Source organism: Pygocentrus nattereri, chromosome 21 (genome assembly GCF_015220715.1).
Source record: "Pygocentrus nattereri isolate fPygNat1 chromosome 21, fPygNat1.pri, whole genome shotgun sequence".
Lineage (NCBI taxonomy): Eukaryota > Metazoa > Chordata > Actinopteri > Characiformes > Serrasalmidae > Pygocentrus > Pygocentrus nattereri.
In genome coordinates this window covers 15,487,521-15,506,585 of record NC_051231.1, presented here as the reverse complement: position 1 = coordinate 15,506,585, position 19,065 = coordinate 15,487,521, and the positions used below count along the sequence as shown (strand labels likewise).

General features: G+C 36.8%; 1 protein-coding gene across 1 annotated transcript; it reads left to right on the top strand.

The window, feature by feature from the left end:
- Window positions 1-12,105: 12,105 nt before the first annotated feature.
- Window positions 12,106-18,600, top strand: LOC108424590 (translocon-associated protein subunit alpha-like). The gene is made up of 9 exons (XM_017692720.1): window positions 12,106-12,266; window positions 13,272-13,390; window positions 14,002-14,101; window positions 14,224-14,351; window positions 15,385-15,519; window positions 16,321-16,397; window positions 16,616-16,694; window positions 17,217-17,310; window positions 17,993-18,600. The coding sequence occupies exons 1-9, from the start codon at window positions 12,197-12,199 to the stop codon at window positions 18,058-18,060; spliced, it is 870 nt and encodes a 289-aa protein (XP_017548209.1). The 5' UTR covers window positions 12,106-12,196; the 3' UTR covers window positions 18,061-18,600.
- Window positions 18,601-19,065: the final 465 nt, after the last annotated feature.

The window sequence follows — 19,065 nt, the reverse complement described above, 5'->3', positions numbered from 1 at the left end:
TACGTATTTTTCCTTCTCCTGTAAAGTTACCATTTTGGAGATACGAGGTTTTCTTCTGACAACAGCAATGTATATACACATGTGTGTACTTGTATTTTTTGAAAAATACTCATACTAGCAATACCTTTACTGGCAAAACCTATGCCTTACAGACTGAAGTAATGTATTCCATGAAAAAATGATGAATCTTCTTCTTCTTCTTCTTTCGGCTGCTCCCTTTAGGGGTCGCCACAGCGGATCATCTGCCTCCATCTTGCCCTATCCACTGCCTCCTCTACTTTCACACCAAGCATCTCCATGTCCACATTCACTACATCCATAAACCTTCTCTGAGGTCTACCTCTTCTCCTTCTACCCGGCAGCTCCATCTCCAACGTTCTTTGCCCAATATATGAATATATAACAATAATAATAATAATATAAAAACATATATAGCACAGAACTGGTTTGGTTTTTAAACGTTTGATCTGTTTCTCTTGTGGTAATACAGAAGACCTTTTAGATGGTGAGGTGTTTATGAGGTGTCACTGCTAATTTGTCAATTATGTTTTTTTTTGTGACAGCGAGGAAAGGGAACTTTGTACTTTATGGGTTGTAATCAGTTACGTTTAAGTAAAGTTTTATAGAAAATAACATGGAGTCTCAATTTCTAATGATAAACATGAAAAGGAAAATATGCACATGAAATTATTTTGTACTATGAATTAAGCAGAGCCATAAATATGCTTACACTTCCCTAGTTCACTGATAAGTGCTGCCCCAATCACCCAAATGTTACAAAAAGATTTTGGGTCATTTTACACAAAAATATTTGTTGTGCCTCCTTGGAAAATAATATTATATATATATATATATATATATATATATATATATATATATATATAGTATTACAGTGTTACAGAAACGTATCACATTTAGTTTTTTTTTATTGTTATTTTACAGTAAGAGAGCTTACACAAGGTGGAAATTCAAAAACTGTCCCAGTCACTCTTACTTCACCCTGGATTTATAAACATATTTTAGCACAAAATCTTCTCAACACTATCATAAAACAATGTCTCAGACATCAGCCAGTGTATTCATAACCATTTTACGTAATAACTTTCTCTGAGGGAGCTTTTAGAGGTGGAGCATTTCTCACAAAACCACTCAGTCACTAAATTAAACAGAAATGTAGGAACGTTGGTGGAATTCCCCTTTAAGATATCTTTGTTATCTATAATCTGAAGTCAGTCAGAGAAGCTAAATGTGTGTACCATGGTGTGTGTATTTGGTTGATATGTGTGTCTTCTATTAAAGGGCCCATATCATGAAACAATGCATTTTACTCACTTTTTAAACCATAAAAAATTATGAGGAAAGTCTAAAACATACCCAGTGAAAGGAACTCATCCAACTAAACTGCACCACCTGTTTTAAATTAATTGTTTTTGTGATGTCACAAATCCATTTACATACCTGTATATATATATATACACACACCTAGTCTGTGTTCAGCTCAAGCAAATGGAAATGGGAACAGTGGAGTGCTGGGCACTGAGAAGGCAACACTTGGTGTTCTTCTAGCTTATTCTATTAAAAACCATTAACTCCTCTTCAGTAGTGGCAGCAGTTGCATTTGTAGAGACTTTATTAGAACACATTGTGTATGCTGCCTTTTTAATACAGCATGTTTATATATGCATCACTGTTGATGGCTATGTGCACACCGCTTCACACCAGTTCAACTAAACATGTCGCTCAACCCGGGAACCACAGCAAAAGGCACAACGCTTGGAGACTGAACACACCCCTGTTCAGGTTACACCAGTTTAGCCCTGCCTATTCACAATGAGGTCATAAAGAGTGTTTTTGCACAAACATTTTTCAAATTATATAGGGCAGCCATACAGAACAGAGCTTACTTGCATGCATCAGTCTTAAAGTCACATCACGAAAAAACAGAATTAGGATTGTTTATGTCATGAGGGGCCTCACAGAAAAAAATGAATAAAATGCAAGAAAATGGGATATGGGCCCTTTAATAAATGCCTGTATACTCTGGGTAGCCAGTCAGAGGGATTTCCAGCAGGTTCTAGGTGTGGAGTGGTTGTGCTTTGATTCACGTTTTGCCAAAAAAAAAGCAGACAAATCATAAAGACAGTCCCTCGGTCCCACAGACTCGGTTGGCGTATTCTTCATTATTTTCCTGCTTCTTGTTCTTGACGTGTTCAGCGTCCACTGAGGCATACAGGTCAGACAGCAGGGAGCAGGTGTCCTTCTCCATCGTGTTCTCCTCTTCAATGTGCTCCTCTGGTTCCTCACCAGGTGGTGAAACCGTCACCACATCTGAGTATTGGATCTGTGGAGCTGGAGAGCTCCGGCCTGAAGCTGTCTTAGGAACCTTCAGGGTCAGATTAGCATAACATTCTCTTCCAGTAGAGGGCGCCTGGAGCAGAACAACAACAACAACATAACTTTTAGTGAGAACTTTTAACATCTACTTCAGTCATCAACATTTAAATCTCTTTTTTGAGCTTCATTTCTTTCTCTTGCACTGATGTATCTCCACTTTACTGCTTTACTGCTGATCACTTCTCTCACTTTAGTGTTTTGGTTTAGACTTAAAAAGGATCCAAAAACTAAAGAACTTATTTAGAGCCTTATTTGACTACTTCTTAGAACATTCAGCTTCTATCAGCATGAATGACAAGGCTGAAATTTTCTGTTCCACCTTAAATGATGCAGCTTTACATTGTAATAAAGCTGCACCAATGTGAAAGCTGCACCATTTAAGGTGGAACAGAAAGTTTGAATAAGAAGCCATTTGCCAAAAATAACCACTTGCATGTACAACTGTTTTTTGCATGGTGAAATGGTTCTTCAGATTGATGGAGAATATGTTGTATGTGTTCCTATATAACACCAAAAAGGTTCTGGCATTGTAAAGATGTCAAGCTTGTAACAATAATATTTTAGTGCTATATATTCTCCATCAATCTGTAGAACTATATCACAGTGCAGAGAACCAATTAAGCATGCAAATGGTTCTTTACATGTTCACAGAACTATTGTCTTTACTAAAGAACTATTGATGAGACATCTTTTTAAAAAGTGCACTTAATATTTTTTCTTTTTAATTTGGAAAGGTACATTTGCTTTAACTGCAATTATTATTATTATTGTTGTTGTTGTTGTTGTTATTGTTGTTGTTGTAACTATGCAGAGTGGTTTGATGTGAAACGCTACATTCTAGAGAAACTTACTGAGTCAGAATTGTTTAGAGTGTTGGTGAGTGGAGAAAAGCTCCCTCACAGACAGTTGTTATTTTCAGATTTTCCACTCCCTTCCCATCATCAAAACTCTATATCAAACCAAACCACTCTGAATCATTCTGTTTATATCTTGATTCCGCAGAATCATGTAGAAGAATCAGAGGATTTCCCCACAGTGACACATTCTAACAGAACCTGTGCTGCTTTTCTTTAATCTACTGTTGTGAATGGCTGGTTCTCTACTTTAAAAACTATGATGAATCTCAGATTTTCTACACTCAATTTGCTTCATACAGACTTGTCAACTACTGTAAAGGGGTATCACTGTGTCAGTTATTACAGCTCTGCACAGAAAAAAGTGGCAACATAAACACCAAACAAAACTCACTTCAGATGTTGAAGTGCTTATGAATATGAAGTGAATCTCACCTGTGAGGTTTGTTCTTCTTTGCGATGTCCTGGAATTTAAATAAACACACAAAACAACAAACAGCTTTTATGTCCATAATAATCACTGAGTTACCAGGTTCTGTACACAACTACAAAGTAAAACGTGTGATCCTCTGCCAAAGTACAAAAGTACTCACTTTAAAATGGATTATGAAGTATTAAAATTAAAGCTTCTGTGAGTCTCACTGAGTTTGTTATTCTGATGAACAATTTCAATGAAGGAGCTCCTAAATATCTCAGATCTCCTTCATAGAAATAAGGAGAATAAATGCCAGTAAAAATCCTACCAGTGAGTAATTCAGCACTTTAACTCTGAATATAGAACTTTTATATAAACCTCAATTTCAAGAATGAGTCTGTGAGCTGCAGATAAAATATAAGTAAAATAAATATAAAGTGACAAAAAAATAAAGTATAAGTGCATTCTGAATCTGATGCATAAAATACTTTTACATAAGTTGTAACTGGAAACATGTAAGACTAAGAAAATTTTGAAATGTATAAAACCATCTTAAACAGGTGATGCAATCATTAGTATAAAAGGAGCATTCAGGAGAGGCTGAATCCTTTATGAGTGAGGATAGATTAATCTACTGTTTTTAAAAACAATGTTCTTCAGTGAGCAACTAAGGATTTTAGCTATTTCAATCCTCTACAGTGCATTAAATATGACAAAAGACTCCAGAGAAATCTCAGTGTATAAAGAAAAAGGTAGAAAACCATAACTGACTTTTGACCCCTCAGACAGCACTGTTAAATAAACTGACATGTTTCTTTGATGGTCTCACCACATGGGCTCAGGTATACTTTTACAAACGTGAGTACTTTTACAAGCAGTTGAGGCTGTACACCGCACATATCAGAAATGTCCAGAAATGCAGCTGATTTCTCTGGGCTCAAGCTCAACTGAAATGAACTGACTGTTATAACACTATGGTGGCATAATCAGAGAGGACGAGTACCAGACTGACCTGCCTGCAGTCCAGAACATTGAAAACCATCATGAAGCACAACATATGACAACAAAGGCCCCATACGTTTTCACAGCTGAAAGCTTGTGTAACTGAAGAACATCAAAAAAATTCCACTTTCTAAACTGGGTGAGTTCGTGTCTTCAGTCCTCAAAGGATTATAAAGCGCTGTTAAAGGAAAAGTGATGTAACAGAGTGTACTGTTTTCTGTTTAATGCACGTCAAACAGAATGTAAACAGTGCCTTCTGTTTTTATTAGCTTTTAACGCACTGTCCCGATATTTTTGGAATGTCCGCTTGTCTATGAGCAAAATATGAGGACAGCACAGTAACACTGTGTGTGTGTGTGTGTGTGTGTGTGTGTGTGTGTGTGTGTGTGTGTGTGCGTGTGTGTGTGTGTGTGTGTGTGTGTGTGTGTGCGCGTCTTACTGTTGATTGTATAGGTGATGTTTCCATAGATGGGGTTTTCCTCCATCTCTCTGCCTTTCAGACTGATACTGCAGCATCATGCGAATCAAAATAGAAATAAAACAGCAGTTTAACTCAGTTCTAAGTTCTCCTCCCAACATAATGATCCACTCAAACATTTCAGTATTACTGTCAGAGTTTTTGTTTAATGCTGCTGTAATGATGCTAAAATCATAGATCATCACAGGTAAACATGAGCAGAAGTGAAACTGAAATGAGCAAGTTATGTATTTTTATGTAAAGCTTTTTAAAACCACTGTCACTGTAACAATGATGATGATGATGAAGATGATGATGCTGATGTCGTGGTAGACTGAGCATGTAGTTAAACAGTGGTGAATGTAGTGATAAGCATGTCTTTGTGTTCCTGATCCTGTAGTGTTGATCATCTACAGCAGCAGTCGTTCACCAAGACGTGTGTATGTATTGACTTTGTGAACATGTTTCAGTTTTAACTTCAAAAAGTGAATAAATAATCTGCCTATTTAAACATTTTAACATCCTTCAACTTCTAATAGCAGATTAATGGAACAATAATTTGTTCAGTGAACTCAAAATTTTAAGGCAACCAGCTCATTAACACATAGACAAATGAGAAATAATGTAAATATTTATATAAATAAATGAGCTAATAACATAAAAAATTAGATGGATAAATAAGTTAATAATAGAAATAATTACACTGATTCATGTGATAATGTAAATGATCAAATGAATTAATGAGATAATATAAATAATTAAATTAATTAATGAGGTAATAATATGAAGAATTTAAATGTTTAATTAGATGATATAATATACAAGTACATTGATTCATAAAATAATGCAAATAATTAAAAGGATTAATGAGACAATAATATAAAGTGTTTTTTTTCTCTAATTTTGATGCTCAAAACGGCACATAATGTAAAGGTTCTATACCAATGGAGGGCTTCTTCTTCAAACCTTAAAAAACACATTTGCAAAAACATTTCATTAAGAAACTGAATTGAAATGTTCTGTAGGGAATTAAAAGTGTTTTCTTCTTCTATTGTCCCAAAGAACCCTTTATTGTTACTGTTATTTTTAAGAATTTATTATTGCTGCCTTTCACAGCACCTTTGTAGGTAATATAGAGAATGTGTGTGGGTGACACTGGTGAGTATTATTATTGTTTGACAGCATGTGCTTGTTCTATGTGGTTCTATTGTTCTGTGTGTGTGTGTGTGTGTGTGCGCGCATATGCTGTAGAGAACGTGTACCTTCTCCTGAAGCGAGGAAGGAAGGCCTTCCCCCGTGCTGAGAACACAAACATCACGATTAATAATAAACAAACAGCTGATATCCCACAATCCCCCTCAACCAAAAACACATCTTCTGATCTCTCTTTATCTCTCACAGTCAAACAGGCTGTTTTATATATATATGTATATATATGCAAAAGCTTGTACACCCGGATCAAATTCCATGTTGGTGTTGATTGTAAATAAGTGAATAATACAAGTAAATAAATGTGTAAAAAGCTAAACATCACGTGTCTGCACATGTTAATATACAATTGTGATTTATTTACTGAATTTAACACACTGGCATGGGAAATAAAAATAATGGCACATTTATTATTTTTTTTATTTAATTCAGTAAATAAAACAGTAAAAACAGACAATGAATTTCACCAGGGGCGCACAAACTTTGGCACAGGATGAGAGCGCTGTTCTGACTGGCTGTGTTTCATTCAAAAAGCAGTTCAGGCTGAAACACACTTATAGCTTCAGAATGAATGGGCAGAGCTAAACTGCTGTGGGCTGAATGGGCAGATAAATGTAAATACACTGTTTTAGTGACATCACAAAAATAATGAATTCTGAACTAGCTGTTTATGCAGTTCAGTCTCTGTTTACCGACTGTCTGTGCAGAGGAGTAAACAGGATGTTTTGAAATTTATTTGGTTGATGTGCCTTTAAATGAGCTAATCAGGGAAGCTGTAAATAAACATAACGTTTCCTGTTTTATTTTAAAATAAAACAAAGATGCTCTTTAAAAACACCACTGACTCAGCAGAGTAAACAACCAGTCACAGTAAAATCTCTCAGTTTATACTGTGTGATGTTTGTAGATATTTTCATAAATAGTATTTACAAATAATGTTATAGTTGTGTATTACAACATTACATAATTGGATACCATACAGACACAACTTACACAGGAAACAACTGTAATATTACAATATTTACAATAATAATCATTCATTTACAACAGCAGAACTACAATGTGTAGATTATAACTGACTGTAAATGAAAACAGCTACACAGCACAATAACAGCTACAAAACACTACCAGCAAGCTCATAACTCTATCAGAATACTTCATGCATTTATCACATTAGCCTATGTTAATGGTCAGTTTAATTAATAAACCTTTGTAGGTCTGAGTTTGAGAGGGACTGAAAGCAGGTAGATGATCAGCTTTCAGACTCATTCAGTTCTGATTTATCAGCTGTTACTGAAATATGGCTGATTTTAGAACATATTACTGTCACTGTGTCTCACCTGTCCAATGTTTCTGGACACAGCAGAGGATATTCCAGCACAGAGAGAAGACCAGGACCCCACTAAGCACTCCCAAAAGAACCCACAGCTGATGAGAACCGCAAAGACCTCCGACGCCTAATAATCACATTTATATACAACTGAACTACATCAGTCACAACAGAGCACTTTATGATTTTATAGAAAAATAAACTCTTTTTTTAGATTTTAATGGATCTCCAAATAAAAAATTTAAGCATAATTAAGCGATTAAGATGTATACAGTCTTACAGAGTCAGAATTGTTCACAATGGTGGTGATAGGAACCAGATGTCCACCTTTAAAAGCTCTCTCACAGAAAGTCATTATATCAAATGGCTAGGAATACACTGCCTGATGTCTGAGACATTGTTTACGATAGTTTTGAAAACTTAAACTCCATTAATGGTTGAGGGATACTTAATATGCAGGACGCTGTGAGGAAAAATAGTCCCCAAAGAAAATGTATTATTTCAGATTCCCCACTATCTTCCCATCATCAACATTCCATATAAAACACAGAAGACGTGTGGGTTCACTGGTGATTTTGGATAGTAAATAAAATGTCTATATTTGTGTTGTAGTTTCCTATCACCACAACTGTAAAGAAATCTAAACCATTTCACACCAAACGACTCTGAACAACTCTGTTTACATCTCACACACTGAATTATGCAGAATCATTTAGACAAAACATTTAAAAAGTGGAATTTAATATAAAGACAGTGAAGTACTCACCACTCGCCTGGCTTGAACAGTTTGTCATCATGTCCAAAAATCTTCTAATATTAATAATAATAAAGGCCTGTGTGCAGTAATATCTTATGATTGTGGTTCCTTGAAGGTGCCAATATTATAATTTCAGATTTAAAGTGCTACAGTGAGAGAGTGAGCTGGTTGTGTTTGGTTGGGAGGTTTTCTTGCAGGATGTAAACGCCATGAGCGCAACATCAGCAAAGCAATTGTGCAGAAAAACCACATCCCCTATAATCAGACATTCACACCCAGAAGGAAATTTGCTGCCTGCAGAAATTTGTGTAATGCAGCATCACGCATGCAATCCATATCATATCAGATATGTATGTGTGTGTGTGTGTGTGTGTGTGTATATATATATATATATATATATATATATATATATATATATATATATATATATATATTTTTTTTTTTTTTTTTTTTTGTGTGTTGTAGTCAGGGCAAACCCACAACAATATATATATATATATGTGTGTGTGTGTGTGTGTGTGTGTGTGTGTGTGTGTGTGTGTGTGTGTGTGTGTATATATATATATATATATATATATATATATATATATATATATATATTTTTTTTTTTTTTTGTGTGTGTTGTAGTCAGGGCAAACCCACAACAATATATATATATATGTGTGTGTGTGTGTGTGTGTGTGTGTGTGTGTGTGTGTGTGTGTATATATATATATATATATATATATATATACATAGAGAGAGAGGGAGATACACACATACAGAGGATCAGATAACACTTTACAAAACAACTACAAACACTAAAATAAGAAAAGTAAACACGGTGCTTATTCATCTGGAACACTATGCTGAAAACTAACACTTCAATAATTATTTAACAATGCTGTAACAACAGCTGGTGGGCAGTTCTGCAGCTAAAAACAATATTTATTTTATTAGTTTCAAAGTTTTAGTTTCATGCAAAAATAACCAGGATCACCCTGCAGTGAAACTGTGAAACTGCAGTAAAAGAAAAGCATCTATCAGCGCAGGAACCGCCCAGCCTGTTCTGATGTTCTGTATTTAATGCTGCAGCTGCTAATGAGAAGCCACAGAGGAGCTGAAGTTCAGCTCTGTTCGTCTGGTCCAAAGAGAGAGGAGTGATCAACGGAGAAGCAGAAGAGCTGAACCAGCTTGACAACGTAATATATATGTGTCACACTTATGTTCAGCAATAAATGATTTGTATATGTATTCTGCCCCTGCGATGGACTGGCGACCTGTCCAGGGTATATCCTGCCTTCCGCCCGATGACTGCTGGGATAGGCTCCAGCACCCCCCGCGACCCTGACGGAGAAGCGGCTTAGAAAATGGATGGATGGATGGATGGATGTATTCATATAGAGTTGGAATGTATTACTCCTATATGCTAAGTAAAATAAATGACATATTTAACATAACATTCAACCATACTTACATACATGTACACTACCTATATGTATGTATATTTTAAAACAATATTCCTGACCCTTTATGATATATGCATATATATATGGTCATAAGATCCATAAGATTTCCATATGGGCCCTATTGCCCCCTGTGTATTTCTGTAAATGATCTGCAGTAGTGTAATAATTTTTGAATGCCCTGTATTCTGAATACATATGACACCAAATCAGTCTTGAATCTTGGGCAGAAGCAAAATCATTTGCATTTGGAAAGAACTGCGAAGTTCTACTGCAGTTAATCAAGCAAGTTCTTCAAAGGTAACCGAACCTTTAGCACCAGAAAACTGGAGCTGTTCTTTTTCCACTGTCTATCCATCCACTACTGAAGGCAAGGCAAGTTTATTCATACAGCAACTTTCATACACTGCAGTCATTCAACGTGCTTTACAGATGAGAAAATACAAAGCATGATTAAAGCATGATCAGAACAATTAAAGATTAAATGAGGATAATAGAGAGGTGTTAGAGAAGTGCAGTTGAGCTGAAAGCTGCTCAAATAGGAATGTTTCAGGGCTGGTTTAAAAGTGTCCTGTGTTGGGGATCTTCTAATGCTCATTAGATTCAGCAGGATTTTTGTATCCTTATTGTACTTTTGTCCATCAATGTTCTTTCACTACATTACCCATCATGCATTTTGCAAATATGTCATGGAACCATTGGGAATCCCCCTCTTCCACTACCATAAAGAAATACGCTGTTGTAGAGACTAACATGACCCAATTCCTCAGAAACTGGTACAGTAGGTAAAATACAAACTAAAACAAAAAGCAGTGATTTGCAAACTTCACATTTTCAATGATTGTGTCCTCAAACAAATCTTTAAATTAACATTTTGTACACGTTCAGGCAGATCAGAACTGTTTTGGAACAATGTTCTCTGATCAGATGAAACACAAACAGAACTCTGCTAATAATTCAGCTCATCATGTCTCATGATCTGATCCTGAGAACTCCCACAGTGAAGCATGGTGTTGGGAGCATCATGACCTGGAGCTGCTTCTCTATAAACAGAACTGGAGCATCAAAACTGATGAAGGATTCTCAGCCCATCAGAGGGACTCTCACAACCTTGAGGAGCTGAAGATGCTTTACTGAGAGAAATGGACATGAACTTAACCGCTACCTCATCACTTCTTGCTGTAGACACCTCAAAGCTGGAATCACCAACAACAGCTTTACAGCAAAGCACTGATGATGTTAGCTTGTGGTGTTTGAACACTTTTTTCCAGATCTGTTTTTTTTTAACAGATTTCTGTTTATGCTTATGAATACATAACTTTTTGTTAATATTAAGAAATACATTTGTCAAAATTCATTAAGTGTGTTCAAAGTGGAAATATTCACTGGAAGTTTATTAAATAACAAAATCAAAAGTGTCTGAACATGTTTCTCCTTATTGTATATTTATCAGGAAGAACTGGAAGCTGGGCAAAGTCTGTATTTAAATAAAACTAGTAGGAATTTACAAACAGTACACTGAGGGTGCTGCAGTGCCCCCTACTGCTTTAGGTTTGTCGAGCTTCATGTTCAGGTATAGATCTGCCTGGTTAAAGTCTGCATTTAAGCATATAATTTATGAGAAGATTGACATTTTTAAAATTGTATTATACTCAAAGTACACACTGCTGCATATCATTCTAAATAGCACCAAAAAGGGTTCTGCTATTATTACGAGGTCAAGTTTGCAGCAATAGCAGAACCCTTTTTGGTGCAATATTGAACCACCTACAAGATATTCTCCATCAGTCTGAACAACCATTTAATCAAGGGTTTGTGTGTGCTCATGGTTCTATATAGAACCACTGTCTTTACTAAAGAATACTTGAAGAGCCAAGATGCATTTCTCTACATTCTACTTTCTTTTATACTAAATAATAATAAACTACAATTATAACGAGAACAAAATTGGCATGAATACAATACATTAAACAACAAAGGATCAACGGCTTCTAAGTCATTGTGACAACACGTACAGTTATCATCTTTATGTTTTCCATATTTGTGTGACTCCTTTAACAGGATATAACACATACATTTATAAGACAATAAGCTTTTTGGTGACACTGTATCTCCCACGCAACCTTCCAGTGGACGGTTTTAAATGTAGAACGTGGTTTACAGAGGAGGCCCAAATTACGCAGTGAGCGTGGCGCGCTACGTCATTTACGTAAGCGTATACTGGGCGTTTCTAATACACCATCCAGGTCCTCTTCTACAGCTTGCTCCCTCTCTCTCTCTTTTCGTGAAATCGCTCAGGGCTGCACGGTTGCTGCAGAACCTAAACGCTCAAAATGTTTAATTTGGGGTCCAAACTGCTCTTGCTGTTCCTGCTGGCCTTTCCATGTGGTTTAATTTCTGACGGTGAGTTTTCCAAACTTCCTTTAGAGAGTTTATGCGAGACAGGCTGACTGAGTGAGTAACTGACTGAGTGAGTAACTGACGTGGCATTAAGTTTTTTTCTTGCTGTGATTTATTCTTTGTGTTTTTGTGCCTGTATGCTTATATTCGAGTTTACAGTAAAGTAATGATGTTCAGATGAATATTACTTCACGATTGTACTTATTCGCCAGCTTCTCGTTCGAATTCTCCTTTCCACCTTAAATGGCGCTACAGTTACCTCAGGCACCAGAATGTAACTGCAGCGCCATTTAAGGTGGAACGTATAATTCGAAAAAGGCAACTTTAGCTTAAGTTCACGATCATATACTCCGCTAGAAAGCATTTTTCAGACCTCATAACACCACCGAAAGCGCTCTTTTATACCTTTTCATTTACATTTTTTAGATCTTTAGACCTCATTTTCTCGTTTAATAAATGGTGAACGCGTTTAGTCGAGCTCAGCTCTCAGCAGCCTCTTGAGTTCGGTGACGTGTCCTAACTGCTCCTCACGGCAGCCTGACACACTCAAACATTAAGAATAGACCTTTTAACACTTTAATAGTTTTAATAGTTCAGTTTGTATTTCATGGCCACTTTTAACTTTCCTTTAAGTTTTTCTTCTGCATTCTTTCTTTAATGTTAGCTGCACAGCACCCTGCATATTATATATCCCTCCAGCATGAAGGGATTTTGTTAGTTCTCAAAACTATTTTACAGTGTCTGTCATCAGGCAGTGTGTTCATAGCCATTTCATGCAGCAGGTTTTTCATCATTGAGATGAATCGTTTATCCAGACGAAGAATGATTTGTTCATTTTTAAAGGTTCTTTGAGATGTTATGTATACAATATTACGTTCTATACCAAGGAACATATATGACCTGGTCCTCCTGGACCTCCTTGTCAGTGTACGGATGATGAGGTTTATCCAGGTTTCCAAGATAAACATGAAGATCTCCTCAACCCTGCTGTGCTTTCTCCTCTCACAGGTGGAGTGTTAGCACAGACCGACCCTGATCTCTCAGACGATGCTGCAGATGCAGCCGTGGAGGAAGAGGAAGAGGAGGAAGATGAAGGTCTGGTGGAAGAAACTCAAACAGGAGATGGAGTAAGAAACATTGATCACCTTTGTTCTATTGATCTGGTGATGAGGAGCTGGTAAGAATGACTGGATAACATACAATAAACTGACAATGCACATAATCTATCACAGGGTACTATATTCTGTTCTGATTGGCTGTTCCTCATTCAAAAATCAGTCCAGGCTGAAATACTCCTCATAACTTCAGTATGAATGGGTGAGGCTAAACTGCTGTATAAGCAAAAATATGTAAATGACAAACAACCAGTTCATGTCAAACATGGCTCTGTTTGTAGTTTTATTTCCATATCACTGCTGTTGGAACAAAACCTTGTCTCTCCAAAATGCTAACTTTACGGGAGAAGGAAAAAACATAGATTACTTTTGTAATCAGTGGAACCAGATTTTCAAGTAATTTTGGGACATTTATTTTTGTCCTTCCTTCATGATATTTACTCACAATATAAAGGCCAACATGCATTTTCTAATTATGTCAAAAAGTGAAATTTTTTTGGTTTTGTTCCGACAACAGCAATATATGGACTGTATTCAATTTTATATTTCATAAAAGTGAAGGACATCAATTTTTCCATTGTACACATCCTTTAATATGTCAACATGACTATCTTTTCTCCAAGGATGCAGACGATGCTGAAGACGTGGATGAAGACGTCCAGGCCACAGATGTAACATCTCACCCTGATGCAGACACGACCATCATCTTTGTCACAGGAGAAGGTAGAGAATGACCGACTGAGTGTTAGGAAGCACCATCTGAGCAGCTCCTTTACTCTCAGTGTCACTGATTATACACTTTTTCTTCTGCTTCAGTTTTAGAGTGGTATGTTGTGTTTCCGCAGAGTTTCCCGCGAATGAGATCGTGAAGTTTCTGGTGGGTTTCACTAATAAGGGCAGTCTGGATTTCACTGTGCGCTCTCTGGAGGCGTCCTTCCGGTACCCTCAGGACTATCAGTTCTACATCCAGAATGTGAGTCTGATCACAAACACAGACTCAGATTTATTTTACAGTGATTTTTTTTTATTATTTTCTTTTTGTATTTTCTGCACTCGGACATCATGATTAGTATTGACAGGTTGATTATCAAGCTTGCAGGTTCAGAAAAGTCACATGAAAAAGGAAAAAAATCATTTCCTGATGTTCAGGATGCATGTTGTTGTAGCTAGCTAATGCTAATTTTGGTTAAATTTATAGGTAATATATAATATAATATTAATTTATAGGTAATATAATGAATTGTTTTGTAGCCAGTTAGTGTCAGCAGAGGTTTAATGAGCTGCACTTAAAATTTGTTAAGAACTTTTTTCTAACAGGTTCTGCTGTAATAAATGCAAACATTTAATATTCTCTTTCTATCTATCTATCTATCTATCTATCTATCTATCTATATATATATATATATATATATATATATATATATATATATATATATATATATATATATATATATATATATATATATAGGAATAATGTGTACAGCATGTATTTTTATCTTATGAACTACACAGCAAAGGTTATTTTTAAATATTTTATTAAATGTTTAAAGAATCTTTTGTTATTATATACTGTGAATTATATGCTATAATTATCTATTTACGGTAGTTTTTAATAAGTTATCTACCTCAACTTTGGACTTCCAATTTTGGAATGTGATTTTTTTTTTTTTTTGTTTGTTTGTTTTTGTATATTAAGCTTCAGCTTCTCTGTCATCTTAGACTCTCCTGTGGTTCTGCTCATCATTCTGGACAATCAAATCAATTAAAATATAAAGCATCAACCTAAAACTACTAAACATTTGTTTAGCTGCATCTCAGATAGAAGGATATTAGATTTACAAAGAGGTGTTATTATAATAACAAATGGATAAAAACTGTTTATAAGTGTTGGATAATTGGATATGACAGGTTTCCTCTTAATGAATCAGTTGTAAATATCGTCAGAGAGTGAAATAATCCTGTCCTGATCTCTGTAACGCAGCATGTCTGACATCTGGTCTCTGTAGTTCACAGCTCTGCCGCTGGACATGGTCATCTCTCCGGAGAAACAGGCCTCCTTCGAGTACTCCTTCATTCCTGCTCAGCCGATGGCTGGACGTCCATTTGGGCTGGTCATACTGCTGAACTACCAGGACAGTGAGGTGAGCTAAAACACAGACGGTTAATGATGAGCGTGTTCCGCTGTGCTATACGATTTGTGGTAATGATACAGAATCAACAAAGAAAAGCCAGCATTCTGTCCTGTTGCTGAAATGAGCATCTGTGAAACACAAACAAGAACAATTCTTGGAGGATGTAAAACGCGATTCTTAGAAGATGTCAAAAAGGTTATAATAAACACTGAGCGTTTTGTGCATATTTTATGAATATATTGGTAGGTTTTTTTTAAGAATAGAATTCCAGTTTATACAGAAAAGTTTAAATTATGTTAAAAAGAAAGTTCTAAAAAAAAAGGTGATCTGTATATTAGGAGTATAAAGGTACTCAGTCTGTTAAGAAACCGTAAGCCGTAGGCCTTTAGCAAGGTAGCAGTAGTGGTCCGCCAAGGACCCTTCATCTGCAGCATCATCATGAACTGAACCATCAGTGCACAGATTAGTAAACATTAGTGATTTTCCCCATTCAATGTGAATGATCCACTACAAGCTGTAGCAGCTAAAGCTTCTTCAGAGGGGGTGCTATACGACACCAGATAGAACAAACTGTAACTTGCCCTGTCTGTTCAGATTAAGTGAAAAGATCTGGGCCTCATTCTTTTGGGTGCTTTTGTTGCTTTTTTCCAATGCACTGAACTCCTATGATGGATGTGATGTTGGGCTGTGTGAACCAAACTAAGACTTTGGTGTATCATAACATGCTCACTAAAATATCTCATTTTAATTTATGCATAGTAATTTGTGTCGCTTGACACTGACAGTCTTTTGATGCTATTCTTTTCTCAGGGAAATGTTTTCCAGAGCGCTGTTTATAACCAGACTGTGACCATCACTGAGGTGGATGAGGGTCTTGATGGAGAGACGTAAGAACAAACACTCTGTTTTAATATATGTATATAATATAATAAAGCTGCAGTGATTCTTCATGAAAGTGAGATTGAGATCTCTCTGAGCTGTGGTCCAGTGAGTGGAATTACTGTTGATTTGTTCTAATTCATTAGTGGATTTATTGATCAATCAGTCCAGATGTGTAAAAGTCAGCGTTGGAGTAAAGTGAGGACTTTTTTATTGTGAATTTCAGGATGTTTATGTACATCTTCCTGGGTGGGCTGGTTGCTCTGATGGTCTTCGGGATGTATCAGGTCCTCGAGACCCGAACGGTGCGTATCTTCGGTCCTTCTACTCTTACTAAATCAGTGAACAAGATCAGTTTTGTATTAATTAATACATGTTCAGCTTTTATACAGTCATGTGTGAAAGGTTTGTGGTCAAATTTAATGTTTGTTTGTTTTTCTAAGTGTGAATAAATTAACAAACCCCCTACAGAGAACACACAGCTGCACATTTTACTGCACAATTACTGTTTATTTACAGAACTTAACACACTGGAGAATAACATACATTGTTTTCAAACACATTTGTTTTATTTTTTTCTCCAATTGTGTTAGTAATTGTGTAGTAAAATGTGCAGAATTGTGTTTGAGGGTGTCCTCACACTTAGAAAATCCGGAGTAGAACGCGTGCCGGGTCTCTTTGGTGTGCTGGAGAACTTTCCTGTTGGTCACACGCTCTTCATCATTTTTCATCAGTGCAGTACATATGGCTGTAGTGCTGTTTTCTTACCATGTAAAGTAAAATAAGTGATGTTTGATGTTAAATGTCCTCTGACCTGTGACTTTCAGAGGAAGCGAGTTCCAGTGAAAGTGGAGACAGGCACTGGTGGGATGAATGATGTGGATATCAGCTGGATTCCCCAGGAGACCCTCAACGTCATGAGTGAGTTCAGCCTGCTTTGGTAGAGTAGGGGGGCTCGGGGTGGGGCGGAGGGGGGTGCAGTGCAGATGTCCTCCTACAGGGTCCAGGTCCAGCTCAGGTTGGAGATGTTCCTCCTTTACTCTGATAAAACAAATTGAGCTGGACTGGGAGCCTCCAGGAGCAGAGCTGGACAGGACAGTCTGGACTAGAGATGGTCTTTGGTTTTTATATAAAGGCCATTTCAATGAAGTCGGTCAAGTTTGTTGTCCACGTCTTCTAAGTGAAGAATGTTTGTGCACCTCTTGTTACTGTTTTTAACTGAGTTTAACATGCATTAAATGTGGCCTGTGCAGAAGGTCTGGCACACTTTGTATTTTATGGTTAACATTTTGGTTAAACTCAGCAAATAAATAGAAACAGTGTCCTCAAATTTGGAGATAAACCACCAGTGTTTTCTGTGGAGAAAGTTTCAGAAAATCACTGACATTTTGGCTGTGATCTGACCTGGAGGAGTCAGAAACCAAAACATCAGCCAGTTTGAAATCAGAATCAGTGTTTAATTCGTGATCTGTAGTCCTGTGTATACTGAATAATTACTCTATCAGTATAATATAGTACCAGACAGATCTAAGACTGAGTCCAAGCTGCTCTAGAACCAGAGAAAATTAACTCATGTATGTGCTGTACTGTCTCTCTCTTCCAGATAAAGCGTCACCAAGAGCCTCTCCAAGGAAACGGACCAAGAGAACAGCCGGAACTACAGATCAGTAAGCCAGCCGGAGGGGGGGCTTTGGTCACTTTTTAACTCCTTCAGGTCATTTTACGGCGACATTCCAGTCCTGCCTGAACTATGCCCCATCAATCACCACATTCCAACATTCCCAACACTAAGCTAGTGCGTTCCCAGTATACTGTTACATCTGAATCTCTCTCCCCCTGGATGAAGCAGTGTTCACAGCAGAACAACCGCCTCTCATCAGCGTCTATGTGAAAACGGAAGCAGTGCTGCTGAGCAGAGCTGAAACTTCGTTATTGCAGAAGAACAGAGCTGGACCTGATCCATCTCGCAACACAAGACTGTAAATCACTCACTCAGACACTGAATTAATATCCTCAAATCTTCCATCAGTCATGTCAAAGGGAAAATGACTTTGAGAACTTCAGTTTGTGTGCAGCGATTTTAACTGTCTGAATGTGGAACTCATTCTGAACGCAGCTTTAATGAAACCGAAGAAAGTTTCACTCCTCATTCATAAAACCGCAGAGTATTTGAAAAATGTCTCCTTTAATAAAATCATGTGAAAACCTTTGTATATATTGCGGTGTGTGTTTTTCAAAATAAAAGTTTGAAATCCAAAAGAACGTGACACGAATTTCTATTTAAGGAAATAAGCAGGAAAATATCCTATTTCTTCAAAATCCATGCATAATTAAGTGATTAGGATTTAAGAATTGTTTGAGTGGTTTAGCGTGAAATGCTCAGTTTCTAAAGAAACTTAGAGTCAGAACTTCGCAGTGGTGGTGATAGGAAACAGACGTCCACCTCTAAAAGCTCCCTCCCAGAAAGTTATTACCTGAAATATTATGACTACACTGCTTACACAGCAAACGTCTACTACAGTGCGCAGATGATGTAATTATTAAACGCAGAAAATACTTGGTGCCTTTTATTTTGAAATAATCTGCTGTTTGTGTTGTAAATGGCAGGTTCCTCCTTCTAGTGGTTTAAAATGTGTATTTAAACACTGATGATCAGCAGCTCCTCCACAGTTGTGA

Excerpts from the sequence above, each read along its gene's own strand:
- LOC108424590 (XM_017692720.1), top strand. The coding sequence starts at position 12,197 with ATGTTTAATTTGGGGTCCAAACTGCTCTTGCTGTTCCTGCTGGCCTTT. Across the intron at positions 12,267-13,271 it reads ATGTGGTTTAATTTCTGACG|GTGGAGTGTTAGCACAGACC; the intron begins GTGAGTTTTCCA and ends CTCCTCTCACAG. Across the intron at positions 14,102-14,223 it reads CATCTTTGTCACAGGAGAAG|AGTTTCCCGCGAATGAGATC; the intron begins GTAGAGAATGAC and ends GTGTTTCCGCAG.